This window comes from Quercus robur, chromosome 2 (genome assembly GCF_932294415.1).
Source record: "Quercus robur chromosome 2, dhQueRobu3.1, whole genome shotgun sequence".
In the NCBI taxonomy this organism is placed as follows: domain Eukaryota; kingdom Viridiplantae; phylum Streptophyta; class Magnoliopsida; order Fagales; family Fagaceae; genus Quercus; species Quercus robur.
This window is the reverse complement of record NC_065535.1, coordinates 17,065,339-17,085,327: the sequence shown is the minus strand read 5'-3', so window position 1 is coordinate 17,085,327 and position 19,989 is coordinate 17,065,339. Positions and strand designations below refer to the sequence as shown.

Genomic DNA, 19,989 nt, shown 5'->3' with positions numbered 1-19,989 from the left:
ATAAAATGAATATTTATTTGTTATATGAGTTAAACGGGTTGTGTTAAGTGGGTCATTTCAGATTGACACAGATAAATTGACGTGTCAAACGTGTTTATTGCGGGTTATGCGAGTTAACCCGCTTATGACACATTTCTTATTGTGTCGCTTTCGGGTCGACCCGTTTATGACTCAAATCCATTAAGGCCCAATCCTAACCCGCAAAAACCCAAATCGAGTTCGTGTCGTGTTCGCAGGCTGGGTCGAACATTGACACCCCTAAGCAATGACTACAATTTTACTTAAATTTTTTTATTGAATATAAATTTTGAGAAATACACTAGGATTACATTTTCTTATAATATCTTTTATGCTTGTAAAATTTATAAAATAACAAAGATCAATAATTATATTATTAATTAAATATTTAAAATTTAAAGTTTCTTAATTTAAAATTATGTATAAAAAATTAGTTTATATATCGTATAGCATTCGATTGTAATGAAATATGACATGTATGTATAAAATACATGCAATTCAACGATTATTGTTGACATCTCATGAACTTTTTCAAGACACAAGTCCATCTCTCATTGTACCATAGAATATAAAATTAATTAATTAATTAATTAATTTGAAAAAAAAAGAGAAAAAAAAGACGACGACGACCAGCACAAAAGCCTTTCGTGAATCAGGCGATCCTTATTGACTTATTACTGCTCACGAGAGATATAGAATAAAGAGAGAAGGGGGGCGAGGGCTAGAGGAGGACCGGCGAAGTAGAAGGAGAAGAAACCAACCGACGTCGTTTCATCCACTCGTCTACCACAACAGGTATTACACTGTTCCAAATTCTAACCCTAACCCTAACCCTAACCCTAACCCTAATTGAGCTTCTCTTTTTATTGTCTTCTTGTTAATCGAACTCAACGATTAATGGATTTAAGAGATCCATATTCTTCAATTGTTCCTTAAATTCTATAATCAAGATCATCAGTGTTCGACCTTTAACAATAGAATCAGAGTATTATCAGAATTAGCTTTGTAACTCATCCTCTCAGCTCGTCCATCGTCTCGTTGATCACATATGTGCCAATATATATATATTCCAAAATTAACAGTTTCTTTTCCAGAAGATCATGGCCTTGATGATGATCCATTGTTATATATATATATATATATATATATATATTCCAAAATTAACAGTTTCTTTTCCAGAAGATCATGGCCTTGATGATGATCCATTGTTACTTTGAGAGTAGTTATATCTCGCATAACTTTTGCATATTGGTTTTCTACTTCTTGAGTCGATCAATTTATATGCTCTCTCTCCCTTGTTGCAGGGTATTTCTAGGGCGCATGGTGTCCTCTACAGGCCTTATTCGGGAACAAGTCCCGTCTTTTGTCTCCAGAAAAAGGCGGAAGGTTTCGGATTTCGGGTGCCAAGATCAAGACTCACATCTATGTATAGGCAATTATGTTGATACTTCCTCATCCGCGCCGTCTACTGGGGAAGGGTGCTCTTCTCAATGGTATTATATGAATTCCATTATGCGTCTGTTTTCATTTGTTCCATTTATTATTATTGTTTTTATCATTCTGACTAAGGTTCTTCAGGTGTGCGGATCTCGTTAATGTTTCTTCGTCTTGCTGCAATTTTGATGAAAAATATGTTTCAACTTCTGCGATGGAGATGAGCTGCCAGTTGAATGGCAATGGCAGTGATGTTCCACAGTCCTGTAATACCGGGGGGACTTCATACCCGGATAAGAGTTATGCTGTATATGTACCCCCGCCTGCTTTTGCGAGTGGCTGGATGTATATTAATGAACAAGGACAAATGTGTGGTCCTTATATTCAGGAACAGTTGTACGAGGGTTTGTCTACTGGTTTCCTGCCCGATGAGCTTCCTGTGTATCCTGTGGTAAATGGGGCATTAATAAATCCTGTACCATTGAAGTACTTCAGGCAGTTTCCCGATCATGTTGCCACTGGTTTTGCATATCTAAGTGTTGGCAACTCTTGCCCAAGCTCTTATTCAGGTTCACAGCCAATTTCCCATTTACCTGTCAACAGCAGTTATGGCTTGAATCAGCCAATGTTAAACCTTGATGCAGTTAATTCTATTACTTCATGTCAACTACCGGTATTATTTTTTTTTCTTTCCCTTTTCTTGGTTGTTTGAGCCATTCTGATTTGTTTTCAAAGAAAGGCATTTTGATTTGTGTTTTACCATATGTACCAAAAAGTTGTCAGTCTGATATATTTATCTTTTACCTCCAGTCAGGAGAGGAATCTTGTTGGTTGTATGAGGATGACCAGGGGAGGAAACATGGGCCGAATTCTCTTTCAGAACTACATGCTTGGCATAGCTACGGCTATCTCCAGGATGTATTAATGGTAAACTATGAAATCACGGTATTATGATAGAAGTGGAATGAGTTCAGCACAGAGGCCGTTGGGTTTTTTTAACACGTAGTACTATTTCCTGTTGAATGGTTAATCAATGTAATTATACTCGTTTATGAATATGAATACTAGAAAAGTGAAATCAGTATTCTAGTTATATGTTATTGAGAGTAAAAAAACTTCCAATTGTTGATGACGTGGTTTATTGCAATTGAATGCTTTGAAACTGTTGCAATTTGCTAATGCATGGATTATCTTCTAAAGAACAGCTCTATCACTCGGTATTTGCCGGATAGATTTCCTTTTTGAGTCCTGCACCGCTGCAATGCCTTTGAAGGTTCAACCTTGTTGAAAGGTTGGAGATTCATATGGAAAAAGTAAAAGAAGGGGGAAATTTTGTTATAGAAGATTGCTCTGTGATTGCCCATACTATTGGGGTAAAGAGCAAATATTAGACATTCCTGCCCAATTTGGGCAACAAACATCCTTTCCTTTTAACAAAAATTTTGTGCTCAGCATAAATAATAATATAGTTATACTAAAAGAGGGGCTATTTTTTTCCCCTGCTCAGCTTAATCAGTAAAAAAGTTCTACTGAAAAAGAGAGAGGAGGGCAGGGGGTGGAGGGCAGGGGATTTTTCAGGATAATATTTTGTAGTGAGTTATTGGGTGACAATTTTTATTGCTTGGACTTATATTTTGCTATCTGTTTTGTGTTACAAGTTATCATTATTGCTTCTCACTGTGGTACTCTGGTGTTTTCATTCTGCAGATATATCATATTGAAAATAAATATGGACCCTTTACTTTGCTATCTATTATGAATGCATGGAAAAGAGATGGACCTGAAACTGTCTCCACATCTGTTGCCAAAAGCAAAGAGACTGGTTCTTTGCTAAGCTTCATCTCTGAAATTTCTGAAGGAGTTTCTTCCCAACTGCACTCCAGCATTATGAAAGCAGCGCGTAGAGCTGTTCTGGATGAAATCATTGGAAGCGTTATTGGAGACTTTGTTACTACAAAGAAAGATAAAAAACATCTTAAACTTGAATCAGTAAATCATGCTGCCCAAAATAGCTCTTTAAATGGAACAACGGTAATGCATCTGATTGCTGAAGAAAATACTGATTGTGCAATATATGCCCTGCCTGATAAATTAATATGTTTTCCTTTGACAGTCTAAAATTGCAGGGGAAAGGAAGGATTGTGCTTCTCCTGCATGTGAGGTTGCATCCTCCATCTCTGTAGTTCAGCACGCTTGTATAAATAAAATCTCAACACAGTCTCCTGCAGTCACTAAATCTGTTGGAAGCATTGAAAACTTTTGGGGATCTAATGCAGTTGTTTGTCGAATGCTTTTTGATTATTGCATGCAAGTGATGTGGAATGCTGTCTTTTATGATACTGTAGCAGAATATGCGTCTGCCTGGAGAAAGAGAAAACTTTGGTCTGGCCATCCAAAATTTGAGATACCTGCTGGTGAATTTAGGAACTGTGACCAAAAGCCTGAAACACTACCTGATGATGTAAGTTGTTAGCAAACTTGAGGTTCCTTTTCTTATTTTTCACTGCTTTTGTTGTATGTATCACAATTTTTTTTTATTGGTTTTACAGTCTAGACAAAAAGAATCTGTGTGTGTTGTTGATTGCCCTCCTGGTTTTGAACCAATGGCAATGGTTACAGATGATCATGCCCAGTCATCATCTATCATGTCTTCATCAGCCCCTGGAGTATATCCATCTGCAGAGAAAAGCTTGTCATCCACTGATCATAGATATGCAGACATGACATGTATTTTAGAATGTGTAGAAAACCAACTTCATTTTTCTGCGATGGCATCTTTGGAGGAGTATCTTGAAAGTTTTGTTGAGGTGGAAGTGAGGAAATTCTTTAACTCTATAGATGATGAAAAATTGAATGAGGTAACTTAGAAATCTTGTTTTTCCTTTTATCATTTGAACCCACTCCCCCAGTTACAATTTTAGGTAGTGGTACAAACACTGTTGATTCTCTCATTCTGTGCCCTCATAGTATTGATGGTTCTTCTGACCCAGGATGAATTAAGGACTGGTGCAAACAAAACATCTGATGATTACCCGTCACAAGCAGCAAAACCCATTAGTCAGTCTCTATCTGAAAATGGTGTGTCTAATTTGTTGGCAAATGCGTTTAAGAATATCTGCACAAATGATGATATGGGCGAAAATGAAGAAATTAATGAGCCACTGCCTCCTGGATTTGAAGACAATCCTAAAACTATCTTTCCATTGCATATTTCTAAGTTTCGACCCTCAAGGTCAGATGAGTGTATCCCTAAGATTGGAGAATATGTTGCAATGGCAATGTGCCGGCAAAAGTTGCATGACGATGTTCTTAGGGAATGGAAATATTTTTTTATGGATGCTTTTCTTCACCAATTTCTTGTATCATGGTTCACTCCTAAGAAACCCCGACAACCTGATGGCATTGAGGTAAAAAAATTGTAATCTAAACTTTCAATAAATTCTCCTACAAAACCAATAATTTAAATTTGGTTTGACTATTATTTTTCCCCTCTGTGTGTGTGTTTGTTGGAAGTAACCAATTTTTTGGAACTTTGAATTGATGTTTATACTTGTTTCAGGAAGGAGAATTTGATGCAAGTGAAGAACATTTTGGCAATTCTCTGACTTCACTGAGCAAGCACATTCATGATCTTGGCTCTTCAAAAGAGTCCCAGGTTATTGGTAAATATATGTATTACCGCAAGAAAAAATTGTCACGGAAAAAGTTGGTTCCTACCCCTCAGTGTTTGATTCCAGTTGATGCTGGAGTAAGGAGTCAATCTGCAGAAAAGTCTAGGAAACATGTTGCGTGTAAACCGTCTGAGACTGCAGAAGTTGAAACTACTGCTGTGAGGACTAAAATACTGGGGTCAAAATCAAATAAAAGCCGGGCTGAATCATTTGTTAAAGCTAGGCCTCCCCGAGACATTATTAAGAGTTGTTTGCCTGGTGACCGGTCATCGGCCAAAAATGCAAGTGGTCAAAAAGGAATGAAAGTTGCTCATACAGTTCAAAGTATGTCACTTTATTTATTATTTGTTTTGGTAGTCTAAAGTTTTTGAAGATTATATCCTTCTAATATCAGCACTATTGATTATTTCTTCAGATGATGAGCTTGCAAAAGATGTTAGACTTAAGGTTGCAAAGGATTCTGTTAAGCCTAAGGTTACAAAAGATGCTGTTAAACCTAAAGTTCCAAAGGATGCTGTTAAAACTAAGGTTCCAAAGGATGCTGCTGAACCTAAGGTTCCAAAGGATGCTGTTAAACCTAAGGTTCCAAAGGATGCTGTTAAATCTAAGGTTCCAAAAGATGCTGTTAAACCTAAGGTTCCAAAAGATGCTGTCAAACCTGGCAGGGATAGAGTTTTGAACTTACCTAAGAATCTTAATGATGTTGAGAAGGTTGTTGATAGCAATGGCCATGATGTTGCAATGCAGGGAGAGTTTACTGGTAATTGCTTAAAAAATAAATGTGCTAAAATGTTAATGTTGTTGTTGTTGTGTTTTTTTATTTTTATTTTTATTTTTTTATAATTATAATTATTTTTTATTTTTTAATTCTTGTCAATTTTATCTCACCTGACTTGTATTTTATTTTTGTTTTTTATGGACATTTGTGCTATTTATTATTATATTTAGAATGTTTTTAGGACATTTTATGGATTGCCTGTTTGTGTTTACAGCAACGAAAGTGTCAAAGTTAAAAAGAAAGCATATAATGGATAGTGTGATACTGTCACGTCCGGCTAAGGTTTCAAAAGTAGCTAATAGTGCTGCCAAACAAGCAGCATGTGGACAGGTTGGAGTACAAAAGACCAAGTCCAGTAAATCCAGGACCTTAAATCCCTGCCCTAGATCTGATGGTTGTGCTCGGTCATCAATTAACGGCTGGGAATGGCATAGATGGTCACTAAGTGCTAGCCCTGCTGAAAGAGCTCGTGTGAGGGGAGTTCGGTATGTTCATACAATGTATTGTGGTACTGAGGTAAATGCTTCCCAGTGGTCAAATGGTAAGGGTCTATCAGCAAGAACAAACAGGGTGAAGCTACGCAATCTTCTCGCTGCTGCGGAGGGTGCTGACCTTTTGAAAGCCACTCAATTAAAGGTGAAGAATTAATTGTCTTGGAAATTTATTTAGCTGACTTTGATCATTGTAACATGTCTATTGTTACTTGCCAGGCAAGGAAGAAGCGCCTACGTTTCCAGCGGAGCAAGATACATGATTGGGGTCTTGTTGCCCTGGAGCCAATTGAGGCAGATGACTTTGTCATTGAATATGTTGGAGAACTAATTCGTCCCAGGGTATAGTTGACTCAATGTTTTCAGTTGCCTTTATTTATTTATTTATTTATTTTAGAAGAGCTTAAATAATTCTTAAATTAGTCAATGGTTAACTTGACTTTTTGGATTTTTCAGATATCTGATATACGCGAACGTCATTATGAGAAGATGGGGATTGGCAGCAGTTATCTTTTTAGACTTGACGATGGTTATGTGGTTAGTATAGCAACAATGATTGTGTTGAGATTTGGCAAGCTCTGTGCTAATATTTATCTCCATCTTTTGGGTACTTCATATATCATGTGGTATCTGTAATTAGCTAGTTTATGTCTGAGCTTTTTAATTGTTGGCTTTGGCCAAGAGCCTTCTAGCTCAACTGGTTGGCACCTCTTGGTGGTTCCAATGGAGACTTCTAGGGATCAAATTATCAAAATTGTTGGCCCTGAACCTGTTTAAATTCTATTTTTTACATTAAAGTAATTTTCTAATTATGTATAGAAATTTTAACTTCCCTTCTTTGTTTATTTTTAGCAGAGATGATTTTCATGTTGTATATGTAATATTCTCTTCTTTTATTTGATGTTATTGTAATGGGCTGGTGGGTCAGTACACTTTGTGGAATAATTTCTCTTCGAAATACGTGTAGGTTGATGCTACGAAGCGTGGTGGAATTGCTAGATTTATAAACCATTCTTGTGAGGTAACTATATAAAGTATTAATATGAATTTGTTTATCAAATAGAAACATGATTTCTTTGTCCTCATGTTCAATTTATATGCTTTTCAGCCTAATTGCTACACCAAGGTTATTAGTGTTGAAGGACAAAAAAAGATTTTCATTTATGCAAAACGGCATATAGCTTCTGGTGAAGAAATTACTTACAATTACAAGTTCCCTTTGGAGGAGAAAAAAATTCCCTGCAACTGCGGTTCTAGAAAGTATGTATTATTATTTTTTTACTTTTTGTGTTTTTTACTTTGCATCATTTTTTTTATTGATAAGTTGCACGCTCCGAAAGGGTTTTACCCCCAAAACCTCACCCTCTTCGCCCATCTCACAAGGGGGGAGGTGTGCCATTTGACTTGGTGCTCATTAGTATACTTTGTGTTGTTCTTGATGGCTTTGGTTGCCATTAAGCAAGAGTTACTGTAATATATATTTATTCACAGTAGGAATCTTACAAGGGTATAGATGCTGATTGTATGAGGCTTCAAAGAATCTAAAAGTTGTAGTTACTAATGAGCTCTATCTCAAATGGTATTTGCACTCCTAGTAATAGCAAGGTGGAGGGTGAGATTATGCGTTCGAGACCCAATGGGTGTGTGTGTAACCTACTGATAAAAAAAAAGAATCTAAAAGTTTTAGTTACTTAGGCTTACAACCCATAGTTTGAACAATTTTGCTGTACTGTTTGTAAAAATGCTCTCTTTTGTCCAGGTGTCGTGGATCAATGAATTAGGAAGTTGTTGGACTTGCCAAGCCTGGTACGTTCTGTACATAATAGTTTCTTAAAGTGAGCTTTGTGCTAAGATTCATATTTTAACTCTTATCTGTTGTTCAGTGCTTGTGTAGGTCATTCTCTTGGGTTTTGCTTCTCATAGTGGGCTATGATTTTTGCCATAGGTATGCTATGGTGTTCCTCAATTTTAATCTTTTGAACTGCATCTTACTTCGGTCTGTGCTGCTGCATACCACTCTAATGTTAGGCCCATATGTTGGAAAGGTTCAGTTGAGAAAAATTTGCTTAGTAGTGTAGACACTACATTTATTCCCCCCATGTTTGAGTCATTTGATGTAAATTGTATTTAGGCCTTTGGGGAATTCAATCTGTATAATTTTTTCCTCTTTTTAAAATGCTCCCAAATTTAGATTGCGATCTTAATATTTGAAGCAATCTGGCCAAGTGCTGATTGGTGGCTGAATGCATGATCACAAAAATTCCCTACTACTGAGAATTTGCATCTTGGTTGCATGTTATGTATCATGGCTAATACTTTACAGTGTTGGCTGGAATTTTATTGCTTTAATGGGTGCACAGAAATTGCTGCTGGTCATGTAGGCATCATGACATATACTCTATTTTTGGTCAGAGAAAGTGCTAGTGATGTTGACAAGTTGCTTGGGCTAAAAATCTGGGTGAGCTAACCCATGGCCCAAGTTCTCTGTTATATTTATATGAGTTGATAGGGAAAGTATTCTAACTTAAAATTTAGCAGTGAAGAATGAACTGAAAGTAAGAGATAGGAAAATTACTCATTCGGGCTAATTGTTCAGTACATAACCAAAGTGGCTACTTTGGACCTTGGATGAACCAGATTGTTCCATCATTGTGAAATTTGTACTTGTTTTATGATTGTGTCTGTTGGGAGTAATGGTTGAAGCAGCGGTTGAAAATTGAAATTATCTGTTCCGGTTGGTTTGTGTGCAAAGTTACATTTTCTTGAGCCTTTGGGATTCAACTTTGTCGATGCATGTGTAGGAAGTCCTTGTTATAATCTTTTGTGAGTTAGAGGGATCTTTTATATATTGGCCTGAAAAATATTCTGGCTGCCAAATAGATTGCTGACATTTTATTGTTTTCAATTGTGTTGATGTGCAATGAATGTTTTTTGGTGGTTACTCTCACAGTTGTTCAAGTAAACGTGCATTTTAATGGACATGAACATTTTTTCATTACTGTAGGTTGGCACTCTTGGGAAGACTTTTGGTATTGGCCTGCATTTGGAGTTTTAGAATAAAAGATGAATGAGTTGCAGCTGAGACCTTTGGCAGAGCTGATTATCAGTTGTATGTTTCCAATCACCACTGGTTAATTGCAATTGGAATTTCATGATCTTTTTATTTTTTATAAGTAAGAAAAGTCTATATTAAAAAAACTACCATATGCAAAAAAAGCAAAAAGTAGTCAAAGAGTACATGGAAGAGAAAAGAACAAAAAAGGAGAAAACTAATTACAAGAGAGGAAAGAACTAATGAACAAAGGGAGAGAATCACTAGATGTGAGTCCCCAAGCCGAGACGAATCTAACAAAAAACCACTAAAAGAAGCAAGCAATTGGTCCCCTGAACTATCCATGTTCTCAAATGTACGTCTATTACATTCCTTCCACATACATCACATTGGCACAATGGAACTAAAATTTAAATGTTTGATGAATGCTTCCGCAACCAATTCCTCCAGTCAAAAAGAAGATCTAGTACCATGCTTGGTAGGACCCAAGAAACCCCAAAAGATCGAAAGACAAAACACCATAACTAATGAGTCTTCTCACAATGAAGCAGTAAATGATCCACTATCTCCCCACCATAGTGACACATGCAGCACCTGTCAACAAAAGCAAGATCCCTGCTCCTCAAAATGTCACCAGTGAGTATCTTGCCCAAAGCTGCGGTCCAAACAAAAAAAGAAACTTGCCTAGGTGCCTTTACTCCCCCAAATACATTTCCAAGGAAAGGTGACAGAAGAGGAACCTTTACTCCCCCAAATACATTTCCAAGGAAAGGTGACAGAAGAGGAACCTTGCGAAGCATTATAATGCGAGTGGATGTCAAAAAAAACCATTCTTCTTCAACTTCCAATTTATATTATAATGAACAGTCAGTAACATCTTTTAAATATGGGGTTATATTTTGCATGTAAAGTTGTTCATTTACCTTCTACTAAGAGGTCAAACCTTGGTGCAATGGCAAGTGCCCTTTACCCAAGTGATGGGTAACAAGTTTGAGTTCTGGAATCAACCTATTCAAATTTAGGACTATATATATACCTCTTGCTATATCAGTCCTCCATTTAAAAAAAAAAAAAAAAATCCCCGTTCCTTTGTAAAAATACTTATGTTTGATCAATGTCGGCATGCTATCATCTGTCCACAATGGATTATACTCCTCTTCCATTTTGTTTGTCCAATATTCCAATTTTGATTGTCCCAAAATGCTTGCCCAGTCTTAAAGTAAAGTGGTCATTATTTATATCCCTGCCCTTTATTTTATTCAGATTTAAATTCTCAAGTGTTTATAAGGGCAATATTGAAAATGGGATGGAGGGGGTAGTTTTTATCAAATTCTGGACTTATTACTGGGTTGTATCCAACACAGTGCATGTGTCTATATGATGTATGTAAACAGTAAAGCCTTGCCACTTGTCCTGCTATTGCAACAGAACCACATCATCTTGCAGTAAGAGTGACACTGATGAAAGTGTCCCACCAAGTAAATACCTAGTGGTTTGCATCTTGAGCAGCCAACTTGCCAACAATATCAAACATGTTCACTAGAAGCCATTGGGTTTGTTGTATCAACTAGTAGCATTTTGCGAGTATATATCCTGCCTAATCTATAGTGTTAGCATTTTTTATACATAAAAAACTAAAATTAATTCTTCCTTGACATTATACTAAAATGAAGTTGCGTATCCAACTTCTGTTCTTGAATGAAATCCCTCATAAATCAAATTGAGCTAGCAAGCCAATGGTGTTACCATGTTAATACTTAATCCTATAAATCAATATGACTTCCATCTTTTACCCATGAATGAACTCATCTTTTGGTGACAAAAATTGGGTTTTCATTTCTATTGAGCTTGTCAATTAGTGAAAAATAACGAACCATCTCTTGCCTGAGTTGTTGGCATTGATGCGAGTGTTATGCTTTTTCAGGCTGCACAGCTAATAGGCATCAAGAGAAGCTGGATGATGTGATTATGATGAGCGTCATGGTTTAGACTTCTGCCTACTTGTCAAAGATGAAATACTGTCCCATGTGCATTCTTGTAGATACCTGTGTTGCAGATGAGTTTCTCCCCTTAGAAACTGTAAATCAGTTTATTGTTTCTTTGCTTACATGACAAATTGGAATATCAATTTTTTGTACGAACATGCATTATTCTTTATTTTTATATACAAAAAATAAGTTTTATGTTGCGAATGCTTGAATGATTACAAGGTTTCTGTTGGTAATTTGTAGTTACTAGTAAAAACTGGTATTTCCCTTCTACTCAAAACTGTCTTAACTTTGCTCATGTTATATAATGAGAAATAATAAATAAAAAAAGAGAGAGCGGATAACTGAATATTTCCCCAATGCTCGATAGCTTATATTAATTACTGGAAAAGCTTGGGCAAGCCACCAATTACTTAATGTGTCTGATGGTTGGGTTTGCATTTTGAGCAGCTATCTTGATTGCTGGAATTAGTCACAATCTGTATGGTGGATCTGATTCAAGTCTTGCTCTTGTTGATGTGACTTCCTAATAATGAAAGCCCTTCAATCCATTATGGTTTATGAAAAAATGGTGTGAATTTGACCCCAAAAAAAGGGGACGTTTGATTCATGCTGGTAGCTCTGTGGATCTCATTTTATCTGGGAATGCTTGTAAGTAAAAAGGATAAAGTGAAAAAAGAAAAAGAAAAATATATATTTTTTTTACTTGTTTTGCTAGTTTCTTGGACTATGCTCATATTCTATACCAGATAATTTTATGGTTTTAAAGGATAAATGAAAGTTGCAACAAATTAAGTGGGAAGAGATGGTTTGCTCATTTAGCTTGCTTGCAAAAACGATTCATTACTTGCTAGAGTTTTTACTCTAGCGGATTGTTTATTACAATCATTTGAAGGCAATTTTGTAAACTCAATTCGCCAGAGGTGTTAGTGTGGTCAACTTAGTTATGCAAACTCTAAACCGTAAGCTGGGTTTTAAGTATTTTTCAGGAGAAGCCAAATGGGAAATATTTTCTTTCTCAGACAAATCTATAAAATTCTGTGAGAGTTCTTCCTTTATTTTATTTATTTTGTTTCTTTTTTCATTAAATCTTTTGGTTGCAGGAGTAGATCGACTAGGAACACCACCTTAGCTGCTGGGTGGAGGTCTATTTGTGTCCTCTTGGTACGTTTTTCTTTCCTTCTTTTTATCATTCCTGGTACTTTACAATTCTTGCGACTCCTAAATCTTATGAAAGGTATTGGGCCCACCCACAGATACTGTTGGTCGATGAAAGCTTAAATTAACAACAACAAAAAAAAAAATGGCCATTTTGAAGAGGCATGGAACCCGCAAAGAAGAATGCATGTGAATAATTTCGGCTCGAATTCCGGTCTAACTGAACTGAGAAACATAACTTCGCAACAATCTGGTAACTAGTTACGAGAACCATTAAAAAAATAAAAAGATATAAAAATCAGTTCAACTAATTGAGTTGGTTGGCCAACTTGGCCATACAGGTTCCAGAAAATTGAAATGAAGCTCAAAATAAAAAATTGATGTGATCCAATTTATGTTTGTAGATTTGGGGCCCTCGTGGAAAATCCAATTATAGCACTTTCCAACTTCTAAATACAACAAATTTCTATAAGCAGGAATTGGAGAATTCATATGGTGGTCTATAATACAAAATATTATCTTCCACATCAAATTTTATGAGTGGAGAATTCATATTTGAACTAGTTTGTAATAGATCTCCAATATTCTCTTTTTCGGTTCAATTGGTTGAACTGGTACTATTACCTGGGCACGATGACTATGAGCAATTGAATATTGAAAAATTGACCAAACAATTAAATAATATGCAATGATGGCGAAGGTTCTTAGTCCCTATGAGCAATTTCCTGCATTAGGGCGTCAAGAGCTATTGCTATTCTCACACAACTTGTTTTACACCTTCCTTTCCGAACCACATTAGACATCACTTGTCTTATTCAAGTTGTGTACAAAGACGTAGGACCTGCAAAAGGAATTGTATAATTTCGTTTAGAGATTAATTAGGGTGTGCTAATGGAAATGTTGGAAATAAACTTGATCTTGTATGCTAGAATTGAAAAACTCAAAAACTTGGGGGATTGAGCTTCAATAATTGGAGGCAGTCTTGACTTTCCTTAAATGTGGGTTGAGTCAAAAGGCGGATTAGTTGACAAGCCCAAATATACTATCATGTTGTGTACTGGAAGTGTTGTACTTTGCTAGTCTTACCCACAAGCATAAATGTTATTCAAGGAGCGCATATGCTTCATGGTTCTTATGTGCGTATTGCTTGACACATAATGGTCATTATCTCAGTTGATTTGAGTAAAATGGTTACAGTTCTTAATCTTGAGACTCTTTAATTTTTTAAAGAATGTCCAACCAACTTCGACTCTCCTCTCCTTTCCTCTCCCACAAGTCCTTGCATTCAAATATAGGGTTGGTTCCTTGTTTAAATTGGGCATATGAAACTGAAGATCCTTCCCATTTTTTCTGGTGTATGAAAGAAGTAACTCCGCCTGTGTTTATTTTTTTCATTCTCTTGTATTTGACACAGCCGGTCCCAAGCCCGGATGAAGGAGGAGGGTTCGTGTTTTATTTAGAAAAATAGATTATGGAGCTTATGTCAAATAGGAATTATACACTCAATGAGGTTTGGGTTAAGGCTTCATTAGTTGTATATAAACTTGAAGTAACCCTAGATAGTTTGTCCAAGACAAAAATGAGATCGTTAAGGAGAACTGCACGTGCCCAAAAGTGTTACATAGCTATCATTTGCATGGAGGACTATTTTCGACATGTGGGAGCAAACAACATAAAGCTGGTTAGAGAAGATTTGTATGGTCGAAGGTGGAATTTCATGGTTCTACTAAAATTTATAGGAATTGAGACCGCAACCTGTTAATATCTTGAACGCTCCATTTCCAAGACATACGTTGGTTAGTGTCTTCAAATTTGTTCATTGCTATCTCGCCCCTGTTCCCACTCCTAGGTTACTTGGGGTTATCGGCTTGCTTTAGATCTTCATCTTTTCATGCAAGCAACAACTCTAATGACAATGAATTTCTCAACGTTTTTCTGTTGTAAATTGTGATTGGTGTACAATAAAAATGATGTTAATAATAGTCTCTTGCTAAGTGATGTTACACTAATCACTATCTATCACTTAGTATATGAAAAAAAATTATGAAATTTGTTATATATGGAGTATTGGTGTCATCTTCATGTGGTGCTACTTGCTAGATTAGTGTTGTCTTGCAACTAATTTCAAGAGAATATGAGGCATGGCTAAGTTGAATTAAGTAGAAAAAATATGGGATCGCGTGCCCAAAATGAAAGGAATTTGCTACTTGGTCCAAAAGCAACCTTCAGTTAGCCTAAAGTCCATAAAATGAAATGAAAAGCTTCAAAAGAAAACTCTATTTCCTTCAATTCCAATTTGTCATTTTCTTTTTAGCTAGAACCCTAAAATTCTTCATTTGAGATAGATGCCGTATTGAGAATTGTTGTTGCCATATATTAGCTCTGTGTTGATGGGTATGCAAATTACATATCAAAAAAGAAAGAAAAACTCATTCAAGTAGATGTGCTTTAATTTTTATCCAAGCTATTTTGTTGTTATGAGTCTGGCTGTCTGACTTTATTTTGAGTACATATGAAAACTTAATGAAATTTAGCTTAGAAAGCATAGCATAAATAAGACGAGGTTGTTAATCCTGTTTTGGTTTATCAATTTATTGCTAATCCTTTTTACTTGCTGTTCTATTTCATTTTCTCTTTAATAAGTCTTAAACTTGCTACTTCTCTTTTTCATGGATTATTTATTTATTTATTTGATAAGTATTCTCTTTCCCATGGATGACGTGGTTGCTATCAGGTTATAAATTTGAAGACTAAAGTTTGTCATTTGTTCATGTATTTGTAATATGATACGTAATTATAGTCTCTTATAATTAATTTGTATAAAATTAATCAATGATTTGTTATCATCATTATTAGTGACTTTTCACCTTTTCTTCTAATAAAAAGTAAAATCTTACGATCATCTAATCAATCTTGTGATCTGATCCTTGAGACATCTCAACGATCCTACGTAGGATCCTGGTCCTAAACCATGTTTGTTAGAGATTGCAATAGAGATTTAATATACACACATAATTTGTAATCCTATAGTACTTGTATTGCACATCAGAATTTGTCCTACATCTAGAATTAGTCTATAGTTAGTTTAAAGATAGTCTTCTTATATTGAAATCCCATAGGTTTATTGTAACTCAACAATTTGATATGGTAGAGATAGCGTTTGGGAATGAAATTATTCTTATGTTTGGTTTGGTTAAGAATCTACTAAGATTCCAAGGAATATGAGATTCCTATATTTGTTTATTCTTTGGAATCTTATAATAATTAATTATTATTCTCAAAATATCTTTAGATTTATAAACAAAATACTTCTTTGGGTTTTTTTTTTTCCTGCAAATAAATAATGAGAAAAATAATATAAACTATAAGTCAAGTCAAATATAATAAAACAATAGTCTAACATTTCCTATAATACAAAAATAATAATTTAAAATTTATGTTATTCATCACATATCACGACATCATGTTTTGTCAATAAAATAATTTATTTTCTGCTAGCATTTAACTCAATCCCAAATGAGAGATGCAAATCAAGGAAATATCATATTTCATATTTCATATTTCTATTTTTTATTTTATTTTATTTTTGCTAAGTTAGAGTAGTTTTATTTTTATTGATTAAAGATGGATGTGGTAAAATTGTCAGTTTATATAAAATAAAACTTTTTCCAGGGATGAGAATGTGTATTGCCACATTTTTAAAGGCAAACTCACATACCTACAAAAGTAGGATTGAGTGGGAATTCATATGCCCTCAAGCATATGGATTCTCTTGTATAATTTGCAACCAAATATGGGAATACTAGGAAATCTTTCGATATTCACATGAATCTTAAAAGGTCAACCATTATCGTAAGGTTTTTTGTTGTAGATATAGGTTGTCAAGTTGATTACATTAATCTTTGCTTCTACTTAGGTTTTTTGTTGTAGATATAGATTGTCAAGTTGATTACATTAATCTTTGCTTCTACTTTCGATTTTTGTCTCTTATTTCTCCCACTTTCTCAATCCAACAAATGATTTTTGCATAATATGAGAGTTAGTTCTCATAAGTCATAAGGGTAGATACGCCCCTCAATGTTTAAACTTCTTGTCGACCAAGCTAGTCCTCTTAGGGGTAGATGTGCCCCTCAAACCAATTGTCCGCCAACCAATAACATCTCGGCCGTTGGTATATCTTGCATTTCAAACTTAAGGTGTCTTCAAGCTTTCACATTTATTTTAAGAAAGGATATTAGAGATATCATTCTAGTGTCAATGTACTTGTGCAATTTGTACTACTACAACATTTATACTGCACATCATAGCTTGTACTACATCCTAAGTTTAACAACAACAAAATAAATCCTAAGATTAGCCTATGGATAGTTTAGGGTTTGTTTTCTTTTATATATTGCCTTTAGTAGGCTCAATTGTAACACAACAAGTGCATTTAGTATAGATGTAGCCTCGTAAAGCTTGCTATGTATTCAAGCCATCCAATGCGAACTACGTCAATCTTTGCTTCCACTCTCATACTTTCTCAATGCAATAAATAATTATAATACAACCTCTTCCATCTAATGATCAAGGTTAACAATTTTAGAGATATCAAGACTTAGTCCTAATCGAGGCCTAAGTATATTATATAACTCTAGACTTAGTCATGGTCTGTTTGGGAATAACTTATTTAGTTGAAATTGAAAACTTTTTGTAGAATGTGTTAAAAAAAAAAGTTAAAAGCTAGCTGAATAGTATAATGAAATTCATATATAGTACCAAAAAGTGCAATATGACCTATGAATAGTACCAAAACAAAAGCTAAAAACTCAAATAAGTTGAAACTTACATCACATCTCAAACGGGCTAATATCTAATCATACTTGGAGTGCAAGTGAAGGAATCATAATCTTTCTTGAAGTACAAGCAATCATAATTCTATTTGTAATGTAAGTATTGTAGTAATACTAAATTAGTTTATGGTTAGTTTAGGATTTAGCTTACTATAAATATCCTTTAATGAGTTCATTACAATATAGAGTTTAGTAGACATACGAATCCACTAGTTACTACAAAGTGTGCTTGCTATAGACAACCTCTCCTTGGGGTCAAACAATTCATTCTTTTTTTATTTTTATCCAAAGTCCTTTTATGACTACTTTTAGTCATTCTCTAGGGCTTGTCCTAATCTACTCCATAATGATAATGTTGACAACTTTAGAATTGATATTTTCCAATAAGAAAATTTTAGTGATTTCAAGTTTCAACTACATTTAATGGGCATGTGCATCTTTCTTTTGCATCTAGATTTTGGATATATTTTTGATCATGTGTTCTCAACCATATTGACTAAATCTTTCTTTTTGGTTTTTTGTCTTTATCATGGTCATGTCGCGTTATTCAAAAAACGTGGCTCTATCAATTTTAGACAGTTTTTTAGCCAACACTTCTAATTAATAGCCTTCACACGAATGATGCATTGTGCTAAGCATTCATGCCTCAAAAATCAATGCACACATCTCACCTTTGTTTCAGCCTATCATCTATGCTTCATTTAATTCTGTCCAACCTGATCCACTTTACATTCAATTTGGTTATGCTTTCTTTCAATGTTTCACATTCTTTCCAAACTCAAGTTGTCCTCAAGTTTCCTCCTTCAGTTTGAGGGGGATGTTAGAGATATTAAGATCTCATCCATCAAAGCACATATAGATTATGTAAGTTATAACTCTAGTCCATGCTCATTGTATTTAATCATTTTAGAATGCAAGCAAAGTATTCATAATTATAATACTTATTGTGCAAGTATTGTAATCATGAGTTATTTTAGGATTTAACATAATATAAATGCCCTTCAATAGATCCATTGCAATGCAGAACTTGTCAGTGACTTTCCATTATGGATGCAGGCTTTTAACATTTAAAAATTAATTCTCTACGTTTTCTCTTTCGGTCTTATTTATTGTCTTCTCTATATCTTATCATGATATAATAGTTCTTACTTTTTGTCTTTTTCTGATATGATATTCTGATATAATATCAGAGTTATGTTTTTATTTTTATAAAAAATACTAATGCAGCTTTTAACTTTATACAAAAAATTTGAGTCTTAGCATTTGTGTAAAGGGTTCGTATGGGCAAGTTGATTGAGGTAAATGTCTACCGAATTTCAATCTGGCCACTGGCCAGTGTTGGTTGCGGGAGCTCTAGAAATTCCTCCAATTTTTCAAAATCCTTCTTCTCCATGGAATAATGGATTGATTTGCCAAGAAATTAAATTAATATTTTAAGAATTAATGTCTTTATCAAATTGACTAGCAGTGATCGATGAGTTAATGGAGTTGTTCACTACCTAGCTGTGAAGGTTAGACAAAGCTTTATCCCTCTAATTGAGTATCAACTCATCCATCGGAACTAAAAAGGTGGTTATTTGATGATAGTAATAATAGTAGAGAAGTTAACTTATCTGTCTAGTTGTGGGGGAAAATAAATTTTTTTATAAGTAAAAGGAAATAAATAGGTGAAAATAATTGGAAGAAAATTAAAGCGAAGAGATATATTAATAAAACTTTGAACACAAATCATAGATTTATCTTTTTATTATAAATATATTTTTATGTAAAGCAAAACTTGACTCTAGTGCTTTTGGGTCACAAGAGCACTAGATCTAATAGGATGTGAAAATGTGGCAAGTTTTGGACACATGCCCACCATATTGGGTTCTATTTTGTATTTGGTTAAGGCGGTTTACTCCCATTGACAAATGGATGTGGTATAATACTAGATAGTTCATACTAATGTTGAAACTTGAAACAAATTTTATTGATATTAATATTACAATTTTTTTAGTAGTTAAGAAATACATATCTCACTAACATGAATAAGTTAGAGACTAAAGATACTAAAATAGTAGCAGGGGAGTTTCAAAAATAATAAAATCCCCAATTTGTATTCTCCCAAAAGTAACCAAAGTGTTTGCACATTTATTCACTTCATTAAATACACGAATTTTAGCTAGTATAGATAAAGGAAACCAATATCAAGAACATCCAATTCAATATCCCTGAGTGTCCAAAGCTCTATCATCACACTTGTGATCACATCAATATGTTATGAAAAACCATAACCACTTACTATAGTGATCTCTAACAACACCACTGCTCCACAAACTTGTACCAGAATTCTTATTCAGTAAAAAGAAACACCACCACTCCACGAACTTGTACAAGAATTTTTATTTAGTAAAAAGAAAATCTTGTACCAGATGTCTCTTAAAAATGATCAGGGTTCGAAATTCCAACCTTACCTAAATAGGAAATGCCTTTCTTTTTTATAAATAAAAAGCTGATGCATTTGATTTGTATGCTTTTCATCAAGTGTATTTTAACTTTCTTTTACACCATATTTTTGCAATTAAAAT

At 34.6% G+C, this 19,989-nt stretch overlaps 1 protein-coding gene across 5 annotated transcripts; it reads left to right on the top strand.

The window, feature by feature from the left end:
* Nucleotides 1-654: 654 nt before the first annotated feature.
* On the top strand, nt 655-14,599 carry LOC126712689 (histone-lysine N-methyltransferase ATXR7). Of its 5 annotated transcripts, XM_050412126.1 has the most exons (20): nt 655-813; nt 1,323-1,511; nt 1,597-2,125; nt 2,263-2,379; nt 3,160-3,483; nt 3,566-3,913; nt 4,002-4,310; nt 4,443-4,859; nt 5,012-5,447; nt 5,539-5,883; nt 6,116-6,537; nt 6,612-6,734; nt 6,849-6,929; nt 7,360-7,413; nt 7,501-7,652; nt 8,152-8,198; nt 8,276-8,337; nt 9,397-9,501; nt 11,369-12,596; nt 12,689-14,599. In XM_050412126.1, the coding sequence occupies exons 2-16, from the start codon at nt 1,339-1,341 to the stop codon at nt 8,171-8,173; spliced, it is 3,852 nt and encodes a 1,283-aa protein (XP_050268083.1). In that variant the 5' UTR covers nt 655-813; nt 1,323-1,338; the 3' UTR covers nt 8,174-8,198; nt 8,276-8,337; nt 9,397-9,501; nt 11,369-12,596; nt 12,689-14,599. The 5 variants fall into 5 exon arrangements, with proteins under 5 accessions (XP_050268083.1, XP_050268087.1, XP_050268085.1 ...); XM_050412130.1 differs by having other exon boundaries at nt 1,323-1,496; nt 11,369-14,599; XM_050412128.1 differs by having other exon boundaries at nt 8,287-8,337; nt 11,369-14,599.
* The last annotated feature ends 5,390 nt before the right edge of the window (nt 14,600-19,989 follow it).

Excerpts from the sequence above, each read along its gene's own strand:
- LOC126712689 (XM_050412129.1), top strand. The coding sequence starts at position 1,339 with ATGGTGTCCTCTACAGGCCTTATTCGGGAACAAGTCCCGTCTTTTGTC. Across the intron at positions 2,126-2,262 it reads TTACTTCATGTCAACTACCG|TCAGGAGAGGAATCTTGTTG; the intron begins GTATTATTTTTT and ends TTTTACCTCCAG. Across the intron at positions 6,538-6,611 it reads TGAAAGCCACTCAATTAAAG|GCAAGGAAGAAGCGCCTACG; the intron begins GTGAAGAATTAA and ends GTTACTTGCCAG.